The sequence below is a fragment of the Ruditapes philippinarum genome, unplaced genomic scaffold (assembly GCF_026571515.1).
Source record: "Ruditapes philippinarum isolate M1 unplaced genomic scaffold, ASM2657151v2 ctg4845_1_1_1_1, whole genome shotgun sequence".
Taxonomy (NCBI): Eukaryota; Metazoa; Mollusca; class Bivalvia; order Venerida; family Veneridae; genus Ruditapes; species Ruditapes philippinarum.
The window spans coordinates 41,349-66,637 of record NW_026863303.1 but is presented as its reverse complement, the minus strand read 5'-3'; the positions used below and the strand labels follow the sequence as shown (position 1 = coordinate 66,637).

Here is a 25,289-nt window from a genome sequence, read left to right as displayed (position 1 = left end):
ATAGTAAAAAGTTCTTTCATGTTTTCTTTTCAATAGGTTCAACTCCATATTTAGCAAGTAACCTTGTCAGTGGCAACTGGAAAAATAAATATATATCTTGACCTTTAACCTGTTCAACTGAAATGAACTTACCCTGCTTTGAACTTTTCATTTATACTTGAAGGGATTTCAATATAAAAATACTACAGTCCATAGGAGGAATATGCCACTTACTTCATTTACCTGTAACAGTGGCATATTTACATTAATTTTAATATGAATATTTTATTTTAGTTTATAAAAAAAAACATACTATATATTATTCTAGATCTGCACATGCCAGTATAAAAAATTCATTAAAGAAATATAATGTAATAACTCCTGTGTATGTGTCAAAAGAAATCCATTTGTATACTTGTGATTACTATTTCAAACAGAGGATATGGTATGTTACAGGGTACATTTCGTGTCCAGTCATCAATCAATGTATGTGGTTAATTCACCAATGACCTTTATTTGCATTGGCCAAACTTGGCATTTTACCATGTAACAGCCTATTTTAGGCCTTGACCTCCAAGTGTGACCTTGACCTTTGAGGTAAGGGTTTAGGTGTTGCGCATCACATGTCATCTTATAATTGTTAACAATTGTGCAAAATTATTCTAAAATCCCTTGATTGATGAACCGCACACAAAATATACCCAAGAACAGACAATGTTAAGCTTTGGCACTCAAGTGTGACCTTGACATTGAAGGTAGAAGTCTGGATGTTGCTAATGACACATGGTCCCATTATTGTGAACATTTTTGCTAAGTTATTTCAAATCCATTGAACAATAAAATAATTATAGACTGCACACAATATATACCATTTAAAAGACCATGTTAAGGTTTACAATTGTAACCTTTACCTTGGAGGTAGACTACTGGTTTCGCTCATGACATCTTGTCTTATTATTGTGAACATTTGTGCAACATAATTTCAAAATTCCTTGATCTTTGAAGACGTTATGGACCTGACACAAAATATACCTTGTAACAGACTTTGTTAATCTATGACCTCTGGCTGTGACCTTGACTTACTCTATGGTAATAATCAACTTACTCTGTGGTAATAATCAACTTACTCTGTGGTACTATTCAACTTACTCTATGGTACTAATTTACTTACTCTGTGGTAATAATTTACTTACTCTGTGGTACTAATCAACTTACTCTTAGGTACTTAATTTACTTACTCTGTGGAACTAATTAACTTACTCTGTGGTACTAATCAACTTACTCTGTGATACTAATCAACTTACTCTGTGGTAATAATTTACTTACTCTGTGGTACTAATCAACTTACTCTGTGGTACTTAATTTACTTACTCTGTGGTACTAATTAACTTACTCTGTGGTACTAATTTACTTACTCTGTGGTACTAATTAACTTACTCTGTGGTACTAATTAACTTACTCTGTGGTACTAATTAATTTACTCTGTGCTACTAATTAATTTACTCTGTGGTACTAATTTACTTACTCTGTGCTGCTAATTAATTTACTCTGTGGTACTAATTAATTTAATCTGTGCTACTAATTAATTTACTCTGTGGTACTAATTTACTTACTCTGGGGTACTAATTACGGTAACTTACTCTGTGGTACTAATCAACTTACTCTGTGGTACTAATGAACTTACTCTGTGGTACTCATGTGGTTCTGGAACATAACCCTCAGGTGTGTCTACCAACTGAGCAGGACCTGAAATTAAACAAGCATTTGATAGTATTGCGGGCAATACAGTAGTCCCCTACCGGTCCCTCAAAAAGTTCTTTAATTGTCATACACTCCTGTGTATTGCCATTTATAATGAATTTGAGGATGAAGTCTGTATTTGAAAATATCCACCACAAAACATAATAAAATAAGTTTGTCTATATCACAGTAATGTGTTAAGTTTCCATGCTTAGTAAGGAAATTATGTTTATACAACCTTGTCATATTATTACGATGTGGGATTTTAAAGTAAATCCTATAAGGAATGAAGAAGTTGGAGTGAAAATACCAGTTTCTCGAAAAAAATCTAAGTTCAAGGGGGACATACTTCTGGAAATAGTCTTGCTAGAGTATTTAACCTTCTCAAAAATGTTGAGTGATAAAAAGAAACATATATATGAAGTTTGAAGTAGATACATTAGGAAATAAAGAAGTTATTTAAAAAAGACAACATTTTTTCCCCTAAAAAATCTAAGTTCAAGGGAGGTAATACTGATATTTTTTGTGCTAGAGTTATAAACCTTGTCACATATGATGTGGTTGATGACCAGAAACTTATATTTAAAGTTTGAAGCAAACACCTTAAGAAATAAAGAACATATAGTGAAAAAGCTGAAAAATTTAAATCAGAAATCTTGAAATTTGTTGCCATAGTAACCAGAATTTTTCAACATAGGAAGAAAAGAAAAAGATGTGCATATTCTCCAGACTGCCATCTACCCATATTTCAAGTTTCATAAAAATATTTTCAGTACTTTTTGAGTTATCACTGGATCCAGTTTATGTGTTAAATTTGCCATATTTTCAGACTATTTGTTGCCATAGCAACCAGAATTTTCAACATAGGAAGAAAAGAAAAAGATGTGCATAATCTCCAGACTGCCATCTACCCATATTTCAAGTTTCATAAAAATATTTTTAGTACTTTTTGAGTTATCACTGGATCCAGTTTATGTGTTAAATTTGCCATATTTTCAGACTATTTGTTGCCATAGCAACCAGAATTTTCAACATAGGAAGAAAAAAAAAAGACGTGCATAATCTCCATACTGCCATCTATCCATATATCAAGTTTCATAAAAATATTTTCAGTACTTTTTGCGTTATCGCGGGATCCAGTTTTGTGGACGGACGGACTGACGGACTGACAGACGGACGTTCTCACAGGACAGTAATTATGTGGCTACTCTATTGTTCTCTCTATTGTTCTTTTAGCCACGCAAAAGAAAAATAGCCACATAAAAGCATTACGGAATGAATGACATCAAAGAGAACCTATTGTCCCTCTAGCCACATAATTACTCTCCTGTGAGTGCGGACAGACAGACGGACAGACAGACAGACGGACGGAGGGTAAACCTAAAGTCCCCTCCGGTTAAACCGGTAGGGGACTAATAAGCTGTGTCATGACAAAACCAACATAGTGCGTTTGCAACCCGCAAGGATCCAGACCAGCCTGCACATCCGTGCAGTGAGTCTGATCTGTGCAGTCTGATCAGGATCCATGCTGTTCGCTTACCAACCCTATAACAAGTAGAGAAACTGATAGCTAACAGCATGGATCCTGATCAGACTGCGCTGATGACCTTAACAGGCAAAGCAATGCAAATAACCATACATTATTCTTGAGAAAAAGGGTGTGCAAACTTTCAAAGGGTTGCAAAGGTTTATAATAAGTGGCCTTAGGCTGTTTGATCATCTTTACTTCACATGTATCTGATACTGCTAAGAATTTTTGAAAAAAGAAAGGAAGAAAAATTTCCAAGACAAAACTAGAAATGTGTCCTTTAGGACACGGATGCCCCCACATGCCACTGTTCTGTCAATCTCATGACTCTAGGTCAAATATTTTTTGGACTACATGTGCCACAAGTTGAAAACTAAAAATCAACAAAGGGCCATAATTCTATTAAATTTGGTCACAGCAAAAACTCCTTCCTTTACTACCATTTACACATTAAGGTTGTTAATCCCTGGAAGTTTAAGCAAAATCTGCCATCCGGTTTAAGAGGAGTTGCGTTCACAAAATTTCTACATAGTATATATTATTATGAAAAAATCAACAAAGGGCCATAATTCTGTTAAATTTGGTTGCAGCAAAAATTCCTTCCTTTACTGCCATCTACACATTAAGGTTGTTCATCCCTGGAAGTTTAAGCAAAATCTGCCATCCGGTTTAAGAGGAGTTGCATTCACAAAATTTCTACATAGTATATAGTGAAAAAATCAACAAAGGGCCATAATTCTGTTAAATTTGGTCACAGCATAAATTCCTTCCTTTTCTGCCATCTACACATTAAGGTTGTTTATCCCTGTAAGTTTAAGCAAAATCTGCCATCCGGTTTAAGAGGAGTTGCGTTCACAAAATTTCTACATACATGTAGTATCTAGTGAAAAAATCAACAAAGGGCCATAATTCTGTTAAATTTGGTCGCAGCGAAAATTCCTTCCTTTACTACCATCTACACATTAAGGTTGTTCATCCCTGTAAGTTTAAGCAAAATCTGCCATCCGGTTTAAGAGGAGTTGTGTTCACAAGATTTCGGGACGGACTGACGAATTGACGGACGGACGGACAAGTGCAACACTATAAGCTCCCACATTGTGGGGGGATAAAAATATGATTTCCAAGTTTTGTGCATTTGGTATTTTATAGAGGATATTTGTTAAGCTCAGTGTAAGATAGGAATATATTTCACCGAGTGAGCACCAAAAGGTATATTTCACGAGTGGCGCAGTGAACTTTTGGTGTTCACGAGGTGAAATATATTTCGATCTAACACTAAACTAAACAAATTGTCTTTTTATTACATGCTAAGAAACGTTTAAAAAGACATTTTATCCTAACTAGTACTAAATGAAAAGCGCGCCAAATTCTAATACAACGTGATGTCATTTACGACGTCACGTCATTAAGCTGGTTTCCAGTACTGTGCATGCTGGTATTTCTCTGAGACAACGTAACGGGCTTAAATTCAAAACGGTGAAATTATCAAATTGATAATTTCACTGTTTCAAACAGTGAAATTACCAGTTTATAAATCACTGATATATTTCTATAATCCATCGAAAAGCATGCAATAAAAAATAATTACAGCTAGCATAGTGCATATTTTTAATATGAAGTGTTAACATGACAATCTCAGTTATGTGTTGACATATACTGTTTAAGTTGATATATTTGTGCCACAAAAATTTTGCCAGTGTCAAAAAGTGGACTTTTTGCATCCAGAAATATTTGCGAAAATATGATTTCTTGAATTTTATGATACCTTAAATAAGCAGGTACTTGTTAAAAAATATGTTGTTATTGAATCATTCTATTCAGTAATTCAACACCATTATTATTTATGTAAGTGTTTGAAATATACATTGTTAGCTGGATAAAGGACCTGATCACTCATTTCTTGTCATATTTTGAAACATTCATTGGTTTCATTTTTTATGCCTTTTCTCCCAACAGTATTTTAGTCATATAGGCAGGTAGTTTCCTAACCATCGTTCCTGGAGAGTTACACCAGTACTAGACTACCTTCCTCCGCACTAAACTACCAAAGCATCTCCCGGGGATCAAACCCACGCCAGAGAGGTAACTAGATTAGAAGTCATCAACTCTAACCCCCCCCCCACAGAGGCCGGTTCATTTACTTAGTTATTTTTCTATTTTTATACAAAGGAGAGTAACCACAGTAATAGTGTCAGAGGGACTAAAAAACCCACACAATAAACTTACATCTTACAGGGATTTTTTCCAGGATTTTGGGAACATGACCCATACCCATGGAATTGGAAATTTCAGCGTTTTTTTTGTTAAAAATTGGGGAAAAAATGCATGGCGATAAACTGGATGCAAACAATTACTGTCTACAAGTAGGATGGCATCTTCAAACATTTAAGCACTATTACAGTGGAGAAGCTTTTTTTTTCAAAGATTTTAAAATTTTTATTAAATATTTTTATTTGTATACAAACTTTCAATTGGGAATTTTTTCCTGTGAATTGGGAAAATAATATACTACTTTCAATTTGGGAATATGACCCAATAATGGCTATAAAATAAGCAAAAAACAAGAGGGCCATGATGGCTCTGAAGTCGCTCACCTGTATATAGGCCCCGAGAGAGGGGCCAGTTTAAACCACAGGGCTTTTATTTGAACAAACGTGGTAGACACCCATTAGAAGATGTTTCATGCTAAACATCTAAGGTTTAGCTCATTGGGTTTTTAAAAAAAAGATTTTTCAAGTTTTTTCTTTACACATATAGTTAACAAGAGCACCGCTAGGCGGAGCATTATATGCCCGAAAGTGTTTTTTTTTTTTAGTAAAGATGAAGCATTTGTAAGACATGGGACAAAAATAAAGTATTACCTCCTTCAAATAACAATCCTCCTTTGAAGTTTCAATATTGTGGTCCAAATGGAACTTTAAGTTATGTCCCAGAAACTGTTTTCAATTCTAAGGTAAAAGTGACCTTGACCTTTGACCTTGTGACCCCAAAATCATTAGGGGTCTTTTACCCAATATGGACAATCAAACTATGAAGTTTAAACACAGTAGGCCAAATGATACTTAAGTTATATTCCGAAAACTGTTTTCAGTTTTAAGGTAATAGTGACCTTGACCTTGTGACCCCAAAATCAATAGGGGTCTTCTACCCAATATGGACAATCATCCTATGAAGTTTGAATATTGTGGGCTAAATGGAACTAAAGTTATGCTCAAGAAACTGTTTTCAATTTCTAAGTAATAGTGACCTTGACCTTCAACCTTGTGACCCCAAAATCAATAGGGGTCTTCTACCCAATATGGACAATCATCCTATGAAGTTTGAACACTGTGGGCCAAATAGAACTTAAGTTATGCTCCGGAAACTGTTTTCAGTTCTAAGGTAATAGTGACCTTGACCTTTACCCTCATGACCCCAAAATCAATAGGGGTCTTCTACCCAATATCGTCAATCATCCTATGAAGTTTGAACACTGTGTGCCAAATGGAACTTAAGTTATGCTCCGGAAACCAAATTGCTAACGTTTTCAGTTCTAAGGTCATAGTGACCTTGACCTTTGACCTTATGACCCCAAAATCAATAGGGGTCTTCTACCCAATATGGACAATCATCCTATGAAGTTTGAATATTGTGGGCCAAATGGAACTTAAGTTATGCTCCGGAAACCAAATTGCTAACGTTTTCAGTTCTAAGGTCATAGTGACCTTGACCTTTGACCTTATGACCCCAAAATCAATAGGGGTCTTCTACCCAATATGGACAATCATCCTATGAAGTTTGAATATTGTGGGCCAAATGGAACTTAAGTTATGCTCCGGAAACCAAATTGCTAACGGACGGACGGACAGACGGACGGACGGACAGACGGACGCCAGGGGATATAACATAATATGTCCGAAATTCTTTCGGGCATATAAAAACAATGACACACCTGGGGCAGGGCCAGTTTTGACCTAAGGGCTTTTATTTGAACAATCTTTGAAGACACTTACTAGAAAATGTTTCATGCTTAATATCTAAACTCTGGCTATTTGAGTTTTTTCAAAGTAGATTTTTAAGTTTTTGCTATACACATATAAGGAAAATCAATGTCCCCTGGGAAAAAACTTTGTAGACACTCACTAGAAGATGCTTCGTGCTTAATATCTAAACTCTAGCTATTTGATTTTTTTCAAAGAGGATTTTTTAAGTTTTTGTTATACACATATAAGGAAAATAAATGACCCCCAGGGCAGGGCCAATTTTGACCCCAGGGCTTTCATTTGAACAAACTTGGTAGACACTCACTAGAAGATGCTTCGTGCTTAATATCTAAACTCTAGCTATTTGTTTTTTTTTCAAAAAAGATTTTTTAAGTTTGTGCTATACACATATAACGAAAATCAATGACCCCCTGGGGCGGGGCCAATTTTGACCCCCAGGGCTCTTATTTGAACAAACTTGGTAGACACTCACTAGAAGATGTTTCATGCCAAATATCTTAGCTCTAGCTCTTTGTGTTTTTTAGAAGAAGATATTTAAAGTTTTTTCTTTAGGTTGCCATGGCAACTAGAGTTCTGCATGGAATTAAATTCTTTGAACAATTTTCAAAGGTGACCACCAAAGGAACATTCCTGTGAAGTTTGGATGAAATTGGCTTAGTGGTTTATAAGGAGATGTCATTTAAAGTAAAAGTTTACGGACGATGGACAGACGACAGACAGCTATCACAAAAGCTCACCCTGTCACTTTTAAAAATCTCTGTCTTACTATGAAAAATGATTGATTTCAACTTACCTTGTGTAACATTAAGATATGTGATAAACAAGCCAGCTGGAATTATTCCTAGCCCTAGGAAATAATACTGAAATAAAACATAAATATCAATTTTAGTATCAAAATGTGGCTGAATGACAAATAGGGTAAACATTGTGCTTTGTATTTAACCACCTGAAGGAAAATGATATGATAAAAATGGGTCAAAGACAGAAAAGGCCGGATTGCATATGTATACAAAATATCATGAGGCTGTGATGTTACTTAAATTTTCTACCACTGTCTGACCATTGATGTTGAAAATTATACTTAGTTGGTAAACCTGAAAAGAATGAGCATCAGACCTGAAATGGAATCCCACAATATGGGATCACAGTCATGTCAATGCTGTGAACCACATATCAAGAGAATGTGGTAAGAAGTTGTTGAGAAAACTGTGATGAAAATTTCATACTATCTATTGATCATTAATTATGTCAAAATTTAACTAAATAGGCAAACAGGAAGTGGATGAGCGACAGACCTGAAATCAAATCCCACCGTATGGGACCATGTGTTAATGCTGTATACCAAATATTACAAGCAATTATCATAGTATTGCAAGCAATCCATAAGTCCCCTACCGGTAAGAGCCCAAGCAACATTCTGAATGGCCATTCACTTAGGTTCCTATTTTAAGTAAATTTGTTGAAAAAGTTCTTTAAAAGTGATCACAGGAAACAGTTTTTATGTACAGACAGACGGACTGAAGGACACTCTAAAGTTATCTTTTAAACATCCCTGTTATCAAAATATAACATTTTTAAAACCCTATCATGATTGAAGAAGTTGGAGTAAAAATTACCAATTTCTCAAAAATAAGTCTAAGTTCAAAAGGGGCATAATTCTGGAAATAGTCTTGCTAGAGTATTGAACACTCACAAATGTTGAGTGACAATAAGAAACATTTATATGAAGTTTGAAGTAGATACATTCAGAAAAAGAAGTTATTAAAAAAAACAAGCAATTATCATAGTATTGCAAGCAATCCATAAGTCCCCTACCGGTAACCCTTGCAGAAATATATACTGGTATTTAAAAAGTCCCAGTATTTCCCAGTTATTATCCTAGAAAATTCCAGAATGTTAAAACCAGTCTTGGCTATTCTAGTATGGCCTAGGAAGTACCAGTTACTGAGAACTAGGCATTTCTAATAATTTTTAAACAACTCATCAATTTCAAAGTTATACTAGGAATTGTAATTTATTTTCTGAGATTTCTAAGACTTAAGATTTCGCAAAATTCCTAGTCTTTAGGAATTACTTAGAATTTATCTTGTAGAACAAAATCCTTAACATCTGTGCTAAATTCCTTGAATCTTACATAAATTCCTAAAGACTAGGAATTCTCTTTGTTGAAAGTAAACAAGTAAATAAAGAAGGAAGACAATAAAATTGAAAATAAAAATGTTTTCTTTCTTTTTTTAAATAAAACAACATACTGATCTAGATCTATTTAATAATATTTTTCTAGGATTACTTTTATTATTATTATTTAATTGAAATTTAATAATCAATTGACCTTAATGGTCAACCTGCATTATGACAATTTTATCATTGGCCATTTAATTAATAGATAATAGGAATATATAATCACAGATATACAGTCTATTCAACTCCATGATATAATCCAAAAAGAAATAACAAATGTACAGGCACTCCAAGTAAATCAAAGACGTATTATAAACCTTAAGAAAATAATCAATAATTGACATCTGAAGTATGTAATTTTTATCAGTTGTGTAGAGCTATTTTTAGCGCTGTCATTGCATCCACTGATGTCATGCTTCAGTGCACAGGCTGTGTGTATAAACCACTTTATAATACTGCACGTTTGTAACGTCATTTTTCATTGGATAATCGTGACGTTTATATAGTTTTATATACACGGCTGCTGTCGATTCATGAAGAAATCTTACCTTTTTTCTCTAAAAATGATGCTTGCTGTATTATAAATTCGTTATAAAGATTGTTGACAGGTTATATGGCCGTATATAAACGGCTATTTGCAATATAACCCTCGCCTAACGGCTCGGGTTATATTTACAAATAGCCGATTATATAGGGCCATATAACCTGTCAACGATCTTTATAACTAATATTATACACGGCTTATACTGCCTGTTGACATTTTAATTGATTGTGATTTGAACATATGTAGATCTAATTAGGGGTGGATTTAAGGTGATTATTATTGCATAGTTGAAAATCCCATGTGGCGAATAGACTCTTGTGCAGATTTTTTCACGTGTCAAATTTGTGCATTTCCAAATTTTCACGAGTCAAAACCCGAATCCCCGCCAGAATTAAAGTAGGCCTATATGTGGCAGGTCATATTTAAACTGACGGAAATTAACGATGATAACTTAGTCTTTACTTAACCAGCGAACCTTTACGATTATACTCGAGCAATTTCCGGATTTTACGCTAACCGAGACGAGCATAATTTCATGACGTATTGGATACGTATACTGATGACGTAGCAACACAATTGTTTTGGAAACTACTGTAGTTTTGTATGAAATTCAAGCGCTTGTTGGGCTTAAAATAATAGATTTGTGAAATAAAATTCAACGATATAATTGAAATTATTCAGTCATTGTATTGACGGCAAAAACAACGGAACTACACGAAATTTTGCGAATCAAGCACATGTTACTGACGTAGTACACAGGTTTATTACGTAGAACACAGGTTTATTGTGCGCGCAATATTCAAAGACGGCAGACACTTCGTCTCATATCGACAGTGAACTAATATCGTCTCCCCAATAAAGACATACAACGAGGAAGGTGAAATAGCTCAAGCAAATTATCAGAAGAAGACCTTCAAAGCTGCAATCGGTGAAATTCACTGTGAGTATTATCATAAATGCACTGATTTTTCCCAAACAGAGCCGGCGTGTTTATGACCTCTAGAAAAAATGAAGAGTCTAGAGATTATTTTAATGACCTTTCTTCACTTCTAAAAGCATTATTTTGTAACAGTTTGTAACAATTTGCCGACTGTAACAATAGAAATAATAATTGTATTTGCAGCTTATTCCTAGTTACAGTTCAGATACTTAAACCTTACTGGAAAAAATGCGTAAACGGACATTTGTCACATATTTTCGCGACCTGTTTTTATTTATTTCTTTGTTGAACAGGAAAGATATAATAATAATAAATAAAAAACAAAGCATCGTTGAAGATGGCTGTGCTTCCCTGCAGGAAATTATTTGCTTATGCCCTTTAAAAGTACAAAATATTGTTTTGAAAAATGCATGGCTAGCAAGTTTTTTTTACCCCAGACAGTGCAATACCCTAGTATGCAGACAGTTCACTACCTTAGCAATTTTGAACTTGTATTAGAAAAAAAAGTTTTTCATAAAGAAACAATATTTTTATATGACCATTAATTTATGTAGATCTAGTTATATATTAGAATATGATAAACAAGATCAACAAGAAAAGATGATGTTCAATAAGCCTACATCATGTCTGTATTTTAAAATAACACATTACTGACAGACTGTATTTTTAAATCACAATAAGATACCTCCAAAAATTTATTTGAAACAGAAATCATGTTTTCTGTTTGTTTTTGATTTATGTGTGTGTTTGTGTGTGATTTAATCTCTAGATTTCTGTGCATGTATAGGAATTATTGGACCACTAAAAAAGTTGTCTAGGCCACCAAAATTTGTCGGTCATTCAGTGGTCCAAGTGACAGCCTAGCTAAAATGGTTTGTCTTTGACACTGTCTAAGCCTATACTAGAGAATCTGAATACTGGTCCGTCAAAAATAAATCCCACATGATGATTTGCAAAGAACAAAAATAGCACAAACAGTGTCATACTTTAAGCACTAACCTGAATACATTGCCTTAATCTCAGTCATTGAATTTAAGATTTTTGAATATACTCGTCCGAATTCCAGTTTTGAATTTATTCTACTATATATTTAACTCTTAAAATTTACACTGGTCATGGGCCACCGGGCCAGTGCTAAATTCGATGACTGTAATCTGTTATTGTATTAGGGGGCAGGACATGAAGTGGTTGAACACGCTTGAACAAGATATTTTTGTGGCCCCACTTTAGTGGCGGGCATTTAGATTTACCCTTGTCCGTCCGTTCTCTTTTGTGTCGGATGTAACTCAAAAAGTATTTGACCTAGAGTCATGAAACTTTACAGGAATGTTGATCAGCATGTGTAGTTGTGCACCTGGGTATTTTTGTCTGGATTTATATAGTATTTTTAGAGTTATTGCCCTTGACTTAGTAAAATTTTGCAATTTTCAACTTGTGTCGCATGTAACTCAAAATGGGTTTGACATAGAGTCATGAAACTTTGCAGGAATGTTGATCAGCATGTGAAGTTGTGCACTGGATATTTTCGTGTGGATTTATTTTATTTTTTAGAGTTATTGACCTTGACTTAGAAAATTTTTGCAATTTTCAACTTGTTGCATGTAAATCAAAAAGGATTTGACATAGAGTCATTAAACCTTACGGGAAGGTCGGTCAGCATATGTAGTTGTGCACCTTGGGTTCCTCTTGTGGATTTATCCCGTATTTGTAGAGTTATTTCCCTTGACTTCGTAAAAACCGTTTCATTATGTTGTGTTATTTGTTCCTTGAGTGCTTGAGTTAGAATCAACCAACTTTACAGAAATAATGATCAACATCACTAAATTACAGGAATAACAATGATAATAAATAATAATAAAAAAAATGCACAGTATATTTTCATTAGTTTGCCTTTTTTGGTGAACTTCAAAACTTACATATGTGAATAAATGAGCATAAAAACCGCCCTGGATTTTCACTTATCAAATTTCAAAATATGTACATGACCAGTTTATAACTTCAATAGCTTTGTATAACCAAAAGCTACAAATCTGAGGCCCAGAACAGAGTGTGTCATAAACACGTCCTTCATGAATGGCCATTTAAAAAAAAATCAAATAACATACAAACCGACTTACCTGAAAAAATATGTGAGAGTTTTGTAAATATTTAAGACACAGAAACCATTTTGTCAAGTTTGCAATGATTTTACTTGCTTGAACCAAGTGTGCATCCACTTCACGTCCTGCCAAGTGATTTGTATTTATTTCGTTTTCAAATATCTTGGTATATTTCCATATGTAGAGAAATGTATTTGTTTGATTTCAGATAAGAATTGGTACCACAAGGCCACAAAGGGAGGAGTTCAACTAATTTGTGGATGATGTTCAAAGCTGAGGAGAGTGAGAGCTTAAATCTATAAAACGGGTCAAAAACGTTTGATAAAGAAACTGTCATAAATTCTTCAGGTAATTGAAAGAGGGCAAGTTGTACAAAATGCCATGGAGCTAAATATACATGGAGAAGAAACTGTGATGTCACACAGTTAAATTCAGTATTGGCAGAATTGTGTTCTTATAAGTTATCATATGTTGCGGGATTTTCAGAGATTTGATGCATCCTGGGTAAAAATAGCCAAAACACCGTCATATTGGATTCCCGGAGGAAGATGAAACATTTTTTTGCTTAAATAGAAAGCAATAGTTATTTATTGTAAAAGGTACTATACACACTTTTCTATACAAATATTTCTCTGATGAAAATCTATGTCGGGGTATGTAAACAATAATTCATGGATATCGTTTAACGAGAGTGCGAAAATTGGAGACTATCGAGAAAACCCAATTATCACCAAAGCCTGCAAAGCCTGTGGGTCTAAATCTGACTATTATCTATTTTTAGAGCTTCCTATCTGTTGTATATATATATATATATCTGTGAAAATGCAAAGAAGTCGTTGGATTACCAAAGATCAACATTTCATTTGATTACCAGAGATCATCAATTCAGTGGATTACTGCGATTCTCAGTATGAAAGATTTGATGACAAGAAAATTATTAAACCGGCAAAAATTGGATCTTACAGCAAGGATTTACTCATTTCAGAAGACAGCAATAAATAACTTTTAGTGCTAAATTCAAAGAGGTGTCACATGTTACACTGTTTTAAAAAAAGGAATCTTAAGTCAAGTGTTATTGCCAAAGCTCATTGCATTCCAGTAACTACAATGATATATATCTAAAGAAGTGTGTCTTAACAATACAAAAACAATTAAACTGTAAGGAAAATACTTTGTTTCATATGCAATCATGCTTTTTATTAAATTTAATAGTTTGCTTATGACTGATGTTGAACTGCTTGTCATTTAACTGGATTTAAAAGTGCCCATTTTAGTTCACATCAGTACAATGTGCTTATGTGAAGTAATGTGATTGCCCTGTGTCCAATGGCATCTTGTATTGTCAGCAATTTCTTGTAATGATATCTTCTACAAAACTGATTATTTGATTTTAATCGTAATGATCCTTTGGTGGCCCTAGTAACAGTAATTCAGCTGTGGTCCAGTCATACCCAGTTGCTAGAAATTTCAGTACAATGCAATCCTAGGCTATTCCAGCCATTCCTTAAATCATGGAAATACCAGGAACGTCTGGGATATCCAAGTTCTTTGAAATGCCAAGGAATTACTAGAAAAAATGTTCCAAATACCGTGGGCAGGTCATTCTAAGTCATTCCTAAGATTGTAAAAATACCAGGAGTTACTGGTATTATCATAGGTCTTTGAAATGCCTTGAAATGCCTGGGATTGACTAGAAAAATGTTCCAAATACCGTGGGCAGGTCATTCTCAGTAATTAGGATTTTCCAGTACAAGTCGATCTAAGGCATTCCTGGTTTCACATTTTTTTTCTAGTTATTACCAGTAGTTTTCAGTCGTTCCAATTACCGCCAGCCAGTAACTGGAAATTCCTCAGATTTCCTTGCATTTCCTAGGAATTATCCCTGTAAATATTCCTGGGATTTCCCACTAAAATCCTAGTAAAATCCTGGTAAATTACCAGTAATTTCTGCAAGGGAAGAGCCCAAGCAACATTCTATAGGGCCATTGGCCATTCACTTATGTTTCTATTTTAAGTGATCACAGTGAACAGTTTTTATGTACAGACAGACAGACAGATTGAAGGACACTCTAAAGTTATTTTTTAAACATCCCTGTTATCAAAATATAACATTTTGAAGCAAAATTTAAACAAGAGGGCCATGATGGCCCTGAGGTCGCTCACCTGTATATAGCCCCCCCCCCCCCGGCAAACTTTTACCCAAGGGCTTTTATTTGTTTATTTGAATAGACTTGGTAGACACCCATAAGAAGATGTTTCATGCTAAACATCTAAGTTCTAGCTCATTGAGTTTTTTAAAAGAAGATTTTTTAAGTTTTTACTATACACATATAGTTAAAAACAATGACACCCCTGGGGCAGGGCCAGTTTTCACCCCCGGACTTTTATTTGAACAAACTTTGTAGATATTTACTTAAAGATGTTTCATGCTTAATATCTAAACTCTAGCTATTTGGGTTTTTTTCAAAGAAGATTTTTAAGTTTTTGCTATACATATATAAGGAAAATCAATGACCCCCGGGGCGGGCCAGTTTTGACCCCAGGGCTTTTATTTGAACATACTTGGTAGACACCCATTAGAACATGTTTCATGCTAAATATCTTAGCTCTAGCTCTTTGGGTTCTTTTAAAGGTAGATTTTTTAAGTTTTTACTATATGCATATACGGAAAATCAATGACCCCCTGGGGCGGGGCCAATTTTGACCCCAGGGTTTTTATTTGAACAAACTTGGCAGACATTCATTAGAAGATGTTTCATGCTTAATATCTAAGCTCTAGCTCTTACGGTTCTTTAAAAGAAGATTTTTTAAGTTTTTACTATATGCATATAGGGAAATCAATAGGGCTGGGGCGAGTATCCGAGTACTCGAATAATCACGAATCAAAGTGAAAAATCGAGTTTGAATATTCGTAAGCCCAAAGATCGTGTATCGCGATCTAACTTTTTTTATATACATTCACTGTTTCTTACACTCTTAAAATCGAGAAAAATACGATTTGAGTTAAAATTATGGGAAGTTTACCTAAATACAAGGTGCCGTACCATAATGCTGAGCAAAGAAGTAATTGGTTTCATAAAACAAAACAAAAATACTCTTCCAAAGAATAAAAACATAAACCTAGTTTATATTTTATATGTTTAATGTTTAGTATCGCTGTTTGTTTTTAATAAACATGTTTTATAACTAATACATGTACATGTTTTTATGGGTGTCTTGAAAACAAAAGATTTGTGGTTCGATTTGTGAATCATAAGTGCTGAATCGTGGTTCGGATCGGATCGTCACTTATCCGACGATCCACACCCCTAGAAATCAATGACCCCCCCGGGCGGGGCCAATTTTGACCCCAGGGCTTTTATTTGAACAAACTTGGTAGACACTCACTAGAAGATGTTTCATGCTAAATATCTTAGCTCTAGCTCTTTGGGTTCTGTAAAAGAAGTTTTTTAAGTTTTTACTATATGCATATAGGGAAAATCTATGACCCCCTGTGGCGGGGCCAATTTTGACCCCAGGGCTTTTATTTGAACAAACTTGGTAGACACTCATCAGAAGATGTTTCATGCCAAATATCTTAGCTCTAGCTCTTTGGGTTCTTTAAAAGAAGATTTTTTAAGTTTTTACTATATGCATATAGGGAAAATCTATGACCCCCTGGGGCGGGGCCAATTTTGACCCCAGGGCTTTTATTTGAACAAACTTGGTAGACACTCATCAGAAGATGTTTCATGCCAAATATCTAAGCTCTAGCTCTTAGGGTTATTTAAAAGAAGATATTTAAAGATTTTTCTTTCGGTTGCCATGGCAACCAGAGTTCTGCATGGAATTAAATTCTTTGAACAATTTTTAAAGGTGACCACCAAAGGAACATTCCTGTGAAGTTTGGATGAAATTGGCTCAGCAGTTTTTGAGGAGATGTCATTTAAAGCAAAAGTTTACGGACAGACGGACGGACGCCGGACGAAAAGCGATCACAAAAGCTCACCCTGTCACAAAGTGACAGGTGAGCTAAAAAAAAGGAGATAACCATGTCATACATGATGTGAGTGTAACAAAGAACAATTAGTAATGAAGGTATGAATATTGAATGTATATTTTGAATTTGAAGTAAATGAAAGTTAAAAGAATGAATAGGAAAAATAAAGTTTAAGGAGGAGATAATTCTGGAAATATGGATGCTAGATTTATAAACCTTGTCATATTATTATGATTTGGGAGTTTGAAGAAAATCCTATCATAATTGAAGAAAATTACCAATTTCTCAAAAAAAAAGTCAAGTTCAAAAGGGGCATAATTCTGGAAATAGTCTTGCTAGAGTATTGAACACTCACAAATGTTGAGTGATAATAAGAAACATTATATGAAGTTTGAAGTAGATACGTTCAGAAGAAAAGAAGTTATTAAAAAAAAAAAAACAATATTTTTTTTCATGAAAATTTTAAGTTCCAGGGTGATAATTTCTGATAAATTTTGTGCTAGAGTTGTAAACTTGTCACATATGATGTGGTTGATGACTAGCAACTTATATTTAAAGTTTGAAGAAAATACCTTAAGAAATAAAGAACTTATAGTGAAAAAACTGAAAAACTAGAATCAGAAATCTTGAAATTCAGTCTATTTGTTGCCATAGCAACCAGAATTTTCAATACAGGAAGATAAGAAAAGAATGTGCATAATTTCCATACTGCCATCTACCAATATGTCAAGTTTCATAAAAATATTTTCAGTAATTTTTGCGTTATCACTGGATCCAGGTTATGTGTAAAATTTGCCATATTTTCAGTCTATTTGTTGCCATAGCAACCAGAATTTTCAGCATAGGAAAAAAAGAACAAGAGCGATCAGTAATCACATGTGTCGCCTCATGATGGCCAATTTCATGTTGGGACAAATTTTGTGACAGACTGACAGACAGACGGACAGTGCACAACTAGACTTGGTACTGATCATTCCTGTAAAGTTTGGATAAAATTGCACCAGTAGTTTATGAGGAGTAGTCCGGACAAGCTTTTGTGTATCTGGCAACACACAGAAAAAAAGACCTTTTTATCAAAGGGCCATAACTCGGCCAAAAATCATTCAACCAGAAAACCCGTGCAATATGCGCAAGGAATTGAGCTACAGATCAATCCTGTAAAGTTTCATTGAAATTGCATTAGTGGTATAAGAGAAGTAGTCCAGACAAACTTAAAAATAAAAATTATTAAAGGGCCATAACTCTGACAAAAATCATTGAACCGGAAAATGCTGACAATATGCACAACTAGACTTGGTACTGATCATTCCTGTAAAGTTTGGATGAAATTGCACCAGTAGTTTATGAGCAGTAGTCCGGACAAGTTTTGTGACGGACAGACGGACAGACAAACAGACGGACAGACAGACAACGGAGAAGTGATCCCTATATGTCGCCACTACTCCGTAGAGGCGACACAAAAAGACCTGCATAATCTCCATACTGCCATCTATCCATATATCAAGTTTCATAAAAATATTTTCAGTACTTTTTGCGTTATCGCGGGATCCAGTTTTGTGGACAGACGGACTGACGGACAGACGGACAGACAGACAGACAGACAGACAGACGGACAGAGGGTAAACCTAAAGTCCCCTCCGGTAAACCGGTAGGGGACTAACAATGTTTTTTTCATGAAAATTTTAAGTTCAAGGGAGGTAATTCTGATAAATTTTGTACTAGAGTTGTAAACCTTGTCACATATGATGTGGTTGATGACAAGCAACTTATATTTAAAGTTTGAAGAAAATACCTTAAGAAATAAAGAACTTATAGTGAAAAAACTTAAAAACTAGAATAAGAAATCTTGAAATTCAGTCTATTTGTTGCCATAGCAACCAGAATTTTCAACATAGGAAGATAAGAAAAGGATGTGCATAATTTCCATACTGCCATCTACCCATATGTCAAGTTTCATAAACATATTTTCAGTACTTTTTGTGTTATCACTGGATCCAGGTTATGTGTAAAATTTGTCATATTTTCAGTCTATTTGTTGCCATAGCAACCAGAATTTTCAACATAGGAAGAAAAGAAAAAGACGTGCATAATCTCCATACTGATCTATCCATATATCAAGTTTCATTAAAATATTTTCAGTACTTTTTGCGTTATCGCGGGATCCAGTTTTGTTTAGGACGGACTGACGGACTGACGGTAGGGGACTTAAAAGGCTGTGATATATAGTTGCCAAGAAAACTGTTATGAAAATTTCCTATTGTTGACCATTAATGTTGAAAATTTAACTAAGTCGGCAAACAGGAAGTGGATGAGAGACAGACCTGAAATCGAATCCCACAGTATGGGACCATGTGTTGATGCTGTATACCAAATATCAAAAGGCTATGATAAGTAGTTGCTGAGAAAATTGTTACGAAAATTTCCTTCTATTGACCATTAATGTTGAAAATTTAACTAAGTCAGCAAACAGGAAGTAGATGAGCGACAGACCTGAAATCGAATCCCACAGTATGGGACCATGTGCTGATGCTGTATACAAAATATCAAAAGGCTGTGATAAGTAGTTGCTGAGAAAACTGTTACGAAAATTTCCTACTATTGACCATTAATGTTGAAAATTTAACTAAGTCAGCAAACAGGAAGTAGATGAGTGACAGACCTGAAATCAAATCCCACAGTATAGGACCATGTGTTGATGCTGTATACCAAATATCAAAAGGCTATAATAAGTAGTTGCTGAGAAAACTGTTACGAAAGTTTCCCCCGCCCGCCCGCCGCCCAACATTCACCATACTATAATTCGGTTTGCACCAGTGCAACCCAGCCAAAAAGAGGTAAAAGTACATTTTCGTCCTGGAAGTCCTTGACCAGTGAGTATAAACCAAATTAATATTTTTTGACTAATCTATTCTACATCAAATCTCAACTTAGAAGCTACCACAAGAGTGACAAATATTCAAACCATCTCTATGACAAGGCATTTTACGTAGTGCAATTGATCATTATTTTTGTTTGTAAAAAAAAATGAGCTAAATGGTTTTTACTGGCCTTCAAAAAGTACATGTATATTATTTAATGTGCAGACATTGACTTTGTCGAAATTTTGACCTTCAAAGGTGAAAGGTGATCTTAACCTTGAGTCTACACAGTGGCGGAATAGGTTCTTTAATCCCCTTGTTCGGGAACTTCACAGAGTACATTTTGAACTTCAGGTGGTAGAATTATGATTTATAGAAAGGACACAAATTGTATGACATTTGACCTCCAAGATGAGCTTGACCCTGCACAGTAGAGATATAGGTTCTGGGCATTGCCTTGTTATTAGATGAATATTTGTGTAAATTTTGAACTAAAAGGGGAGTGTACGATCTATAGTGTAGGCACATTAGATATCCACAACAAAGTAATATTATTATTACATGTGGAAGGGGTGTTAAAACCCTGTGTCTAACTCTCAACCCCAGGGATCATGGGTTCAAGCCCTAATCGGGTCACGATCATATTTCTTCATATGACATCTGTACTGGTTGGTTCCAGGAAGTGGACTCAGTTGTGATTAAATTAAGTTGCAAGAATTGTTTCGCTATTTTGAGCTTAAAAGTATATGAGCCGCATCACGACAAAACCAACATAGTGCACTTGCGAGCAGCAAAGATTTAGACCAGCCTGCGCATCCACGCATTCTGATCAGGATCCATGCTGTTCAATGTCAGTTTCTCCACTTGTAATAGAGTTGGTAAACGAACAGCATGGATCTTGATCAGACTGCGCGGATGCGCAGGCTGGTCTGGATCTATGCTGGTCACAAACGCACTATGTTGGTTTTGTCGTGACAGGGCTCATATCCCGGGTGTAGATTTTCCGCGGTTTATGAAAACTAGAACTCCGCGAGTCGGATGTGTCGCCTTGTGAACAATGTAGTTTAGGAGAAATGGCCAGGACAAAAATGAAATAGGAAAAATAACAAAGGGCAATAACTAAAAAAATAATAAGTGCAGAGCAGCAGTTTCTGTGAACTGCACTTCTTATCAATAAGATCTATCATTCTATGATGTTTCAAGTCCATAGCTTTCATACTTGAGGAGAAATGACCAGGACAAAAATAAAGTAAGAAAATCAACAAAGGGCAATAACTCAAAAAATAAGAAATGCAGAGTATCAGTTCTTATGCACTGCACTTTTTCTTAATGAGATCTATCATCCTATGAAGTTTCAAGTCCATGGCTTTTATACATTAGGAGAAATGGCCCGGATAAAAATAAAGTATGAAAATTAACAAAGGGCAATAACTCGAAAATTAGGAAGTGCAAAGTACCGGTTCTTAAGCACTGCACTTCTTCTTAATGAGATCTATCATCCTATGAAGTTTCAAGTCCATAGCTTTTTTAGTTGATGAGAAATGGCCCGGACAAAATTAAAGTATGAAAATTAACAAAGGGCAATAACTCAAAAAATAAAAACTGCAGAGTACCGGTCCTTGTGCACTGCACTTTGGGTTATTTAAAGAAGCATGCATACCAAGTTTGAAGTCAATCAGACTTATAGTGACTGAGTTATGCTCCAGACAAGCTTTAGGGGACGCAGACAACGACGCCGACACAGACGCCGCCGCCGACAAAAGTAACCCCTATATGTCACCTTTTCAAGGCGACACAAAAACCATGGAAACTGCTTCAAAAACCTTGGAAATTAACCAGTTTTACAAGGTTTTTTTTTAATTCCGAGGTTTTGTTTAAAACCTTGGAAACTTTATCCAAGGTTTTTGGTATAAAATCCTTGGAAATAAAGAAAACCTTGGAAACTATCTCGGAATTTAACACTCTGCCAAAAATCAGCTTGGAAAAAGCTTGGAAATGAAGAACTTTGTCATTTTTTTGCTCAGAAAAGAACTTAGAAAATTTAAGTAAATTTGTTGGAAACACTTTGCCAATATTTAGCTTGGAAATGACCTCGGAAATTTGTACTTTACTAAATTTCATCTCGGAAAATGTTAAGCCATAATGATAATCACAATTAAAGTTAAAATGGGCATCAAAAGCAATGATCAACAGTTAAAGCTGGCAGATTTACTCAAGCCAAGCTACCAACCCCGCTGTAGAATGCCCATGAATATTTTTTTAATCCATGGTCAGAGCAAACAGTTGTCCATGGTTCGAGTCCATGCAAGACAGCATGGTCCAGGGAAATCAATTTTCAGTATGGACATTGTCGATGGCCTGAACTTCCTTCTAAATAAATTTGTACTTTAAATTTCTGAAGCTATTTATTTGGGAGGAATCAATTAAAAAAATTTAAGTGTGAAAACATGGAAAAGTTAAATAATTCCTTGTTGCCATAAAATACATTTATTAATGGCTATAAATGTATCACATCTAATCATAATAAAAGAAAGATTATTCAAATAACTGATGATCAAAAAGACTTTAAAAAAAATAGATTATTTTCATATATTTTTTATTATTTATAATTATTGTTACTAGATATCTTCTTCATTTTTAAAAATAGATAAAAGAGCAAAACTATAATACAAAAAGAAACAATCAGTGTTTATGTCTATTAGATTCCAAATGCATCAGTATTTTTCCTACTGTTTCTTTCTATATATAGACTTTACTTAGGGTTTTTTGACAGCCTGTATTTTAGCAACACTGAAATAAGAATGCCATATAATCTTTAATATATGTTTTATGCCATATAAAATAGTATATTCTACAAAAAAAGTCTGTGACATACATTCAGATTACAATTAACTCTGCCATTAATTAATGTGTACAATAAACATTCATAGTTATTTTAAATTGTCCTTTTAATATAATTATGTACAATTGAATGTCTGAAATATAATGACCAGTATTCTTGATAATTTCTTATAATCAGGATAAATAAATACTGCATCCACTAAGATTTCACACACATAATATAACACACTGATCAGATAAAACTAATGGCACCCCAGGTGGTTTCCTCTATCTAAGCATGACAAGTAGAGATTTTGATGCTAAAGCATCAAGTCGCCGGATAGAAAAATGATTGTATTATCATAGATATAAGAAAATATAAGTTTAATGGTTCAAGTATAAAAATAAGAGACACAATGAGTTGAGTAATGTTTGTCGCTGGGCTTGTAAGGCAATGCTATGCTGGTAATTCTTCTTGTAATTTCTTTATACATTACTTTGTACCCAACATTTGAATCCGTTGGGTTACTAGTTCAATTCAGAATAATTACGAAAATCATTACCGATATCGAATTTTGCAAAGCGCTATGAAAATAAATGTTTAATTATTACATGAAAAAAAACAATTTTACTGTAAAAATGTTGTACATCATTATTATGTGCTATACAAAAAATATATAATTTAGTTGAAATCAATAACACGTATTCCAAATCGTTTTTTACATACGTATATAAAATTTAACGTTTAATTGCCTTTCAGTGCGATAAACTATCAACAAAGAAGTTTATTATTTTTTTCTATTTTCATTAATGTATATAATACGATTCTGGAACCCCTGGACTCATACCGTTTTGGGAACCTGCGTGAACGGAAACCGACGGAATATCCGAATCAACGATTACCATTATATATTTCAATAATGTGCCTCTTAAGCATAACATTATTTTGGATGTTCAACCTAAACTAAACCATTGAACTTTCTTGTCGAATGTTTTGACAGAAAGGGCCAAGTTAAACCCTTTACCAAGAAGAAAGGAAAAAGGTTTTGAAATGTTTTTTAAAGTAATTAAAAAGTTTTCTCTTATGATATAAGTATGAAAAAACTTCAATGAAAAATAACTTATTGTAATTATCTGTACATTAATTACAATGATTTACATCTTATCAGTTACCACCATTAACAAATTACATGTCTGCAATCTGTTACTTTAATAGATTTTATAACGATATACAACATATATAAACATGTAGTCACGTGATTCTTACGAAAGACCAGGGGAGCATAAATTTTGTTTATAATTAGATAAAATAATGTAATATTAAAGGTCTCATAAAAAAAAAACAACCAAATAGTTCTAAAGAGTCATTTCAAATATCATTCATGAGTTATTTATTTATAAAATAGCAATGCTTGACACATAGAAAAAAAAGTAATAGTATCTCTAATATTCAATGACTTGATCCTTGGGGATACGTTATTGATTCATTTTATTGAAATTGTAATGTTGCTTTTTAAGACGTCAATATGTGCATATTTCATTCCACTGAGCAAAGTTATCATATGTTTGATTTTTTGTGATTACTGAAAAATAATTGTTGTCTTTAATTGTTCAATGATTGATAAGCTTTTATTTTCAGATTTTAAGGGCTTCTCCTACCATAGGTATAATATTAAACTATTACAAATATAGTCGCCGGTTTCTAGCGGCGACTAATCAATCTTCTCATTGGGCATTCTGGGATAGACCAGATTGTTCCATGTGATTAGTCAGGGGGAGTCTGGGTTTTTATACATTCCAATACAATCAGTCTAATATGATATTGCAACTGTGATTCTCTTTCAAGAACTTATTAAAATTTTCAACTTTTACATTTATTTATCATTTGATATATTTATACCTTCAATAAATGTAAAATTAAAATGATGGTGGCTTTGATATTTTTGGATCACCCCTGTTTCACATTATGGTGGACCTATCCTGAATAAACTGTTGAAAAATTTGAATCTCAGACATTAATGGGTCAAGTGGTTATAGTTGGAAATTGTAAGTGGAAACATGGATTTATTTAAGCAATTTTGGAGATATCTTGTTTTAAATGTTAGGGAGCATATTTTGGAAATTTCAAAGAAAACATTTATCTAAGTGTGACATTAGATATTTGGTTGCTGTAATTGAACCTAAAGATCAATGACCTGAGACAGGAAGATAAACAAAAGAAACATAATAGTAAAAAGGTTCAGGTAAATAACTTTTAGATAAATTTATGCAGAAAAACTTTGTTTTTTTCTTCCAATAAGTATAAAATACAAACTACTTTAGATCTATATGTTTAAAACTTTGTAAGCTAGTTTAAATACAATTGTTTAGAGGATATTCTATGAATATAAATGTTATGTTTGTCTATGATTGTATTGAACAAGATGAGTGCATGAAACTATGATGACATAATTCACAAATTTTCATCTATAAATGTTTAATTACAGAGTCAGCTTGAAAGCAAGTTTGCAGGTATTCCAAACTACAAGAAGATGGCAATCCAGCTTTGCTGTCTTTTATCATAATATAAAGCAGAAGAATATACTGGAAAGTCATTGGCATTGGCACAAAGGAAGCCAACATTACTGTAGACCAGGAA

General features: G+C 34.1%; 1 protein-coding gene across 1 annotated transcript in view; it reads right to left on the bottom strand.

The window, feature by feature from the left end:
- Positions 1 to 29: 29 nt before the first annotated feature.
- LOC132721780 (NADH dehydrogenase [ubiquinone] 1 beta subcomplex subunit 5, mitochondrial-like) overlaps positions 30 to 25,289 on the bottom strand; it is a gene marked incomplete at its 3' end in the record, with an annotated part of 45,481 nt that continues 20,221 nt past the window's right edge. The window contains 3 exon segments of the mRNA XM_060706157.1: positions 30 to 76; positions 1,664 to 1,725; positions 8,024 to 8,090. Of these exon segments, the coding sequence (XP_060562140.1) occupies positions 30 to 76; positions 1,664 to 1,725; positions 8,024 to 8,090 (176 nt within the window).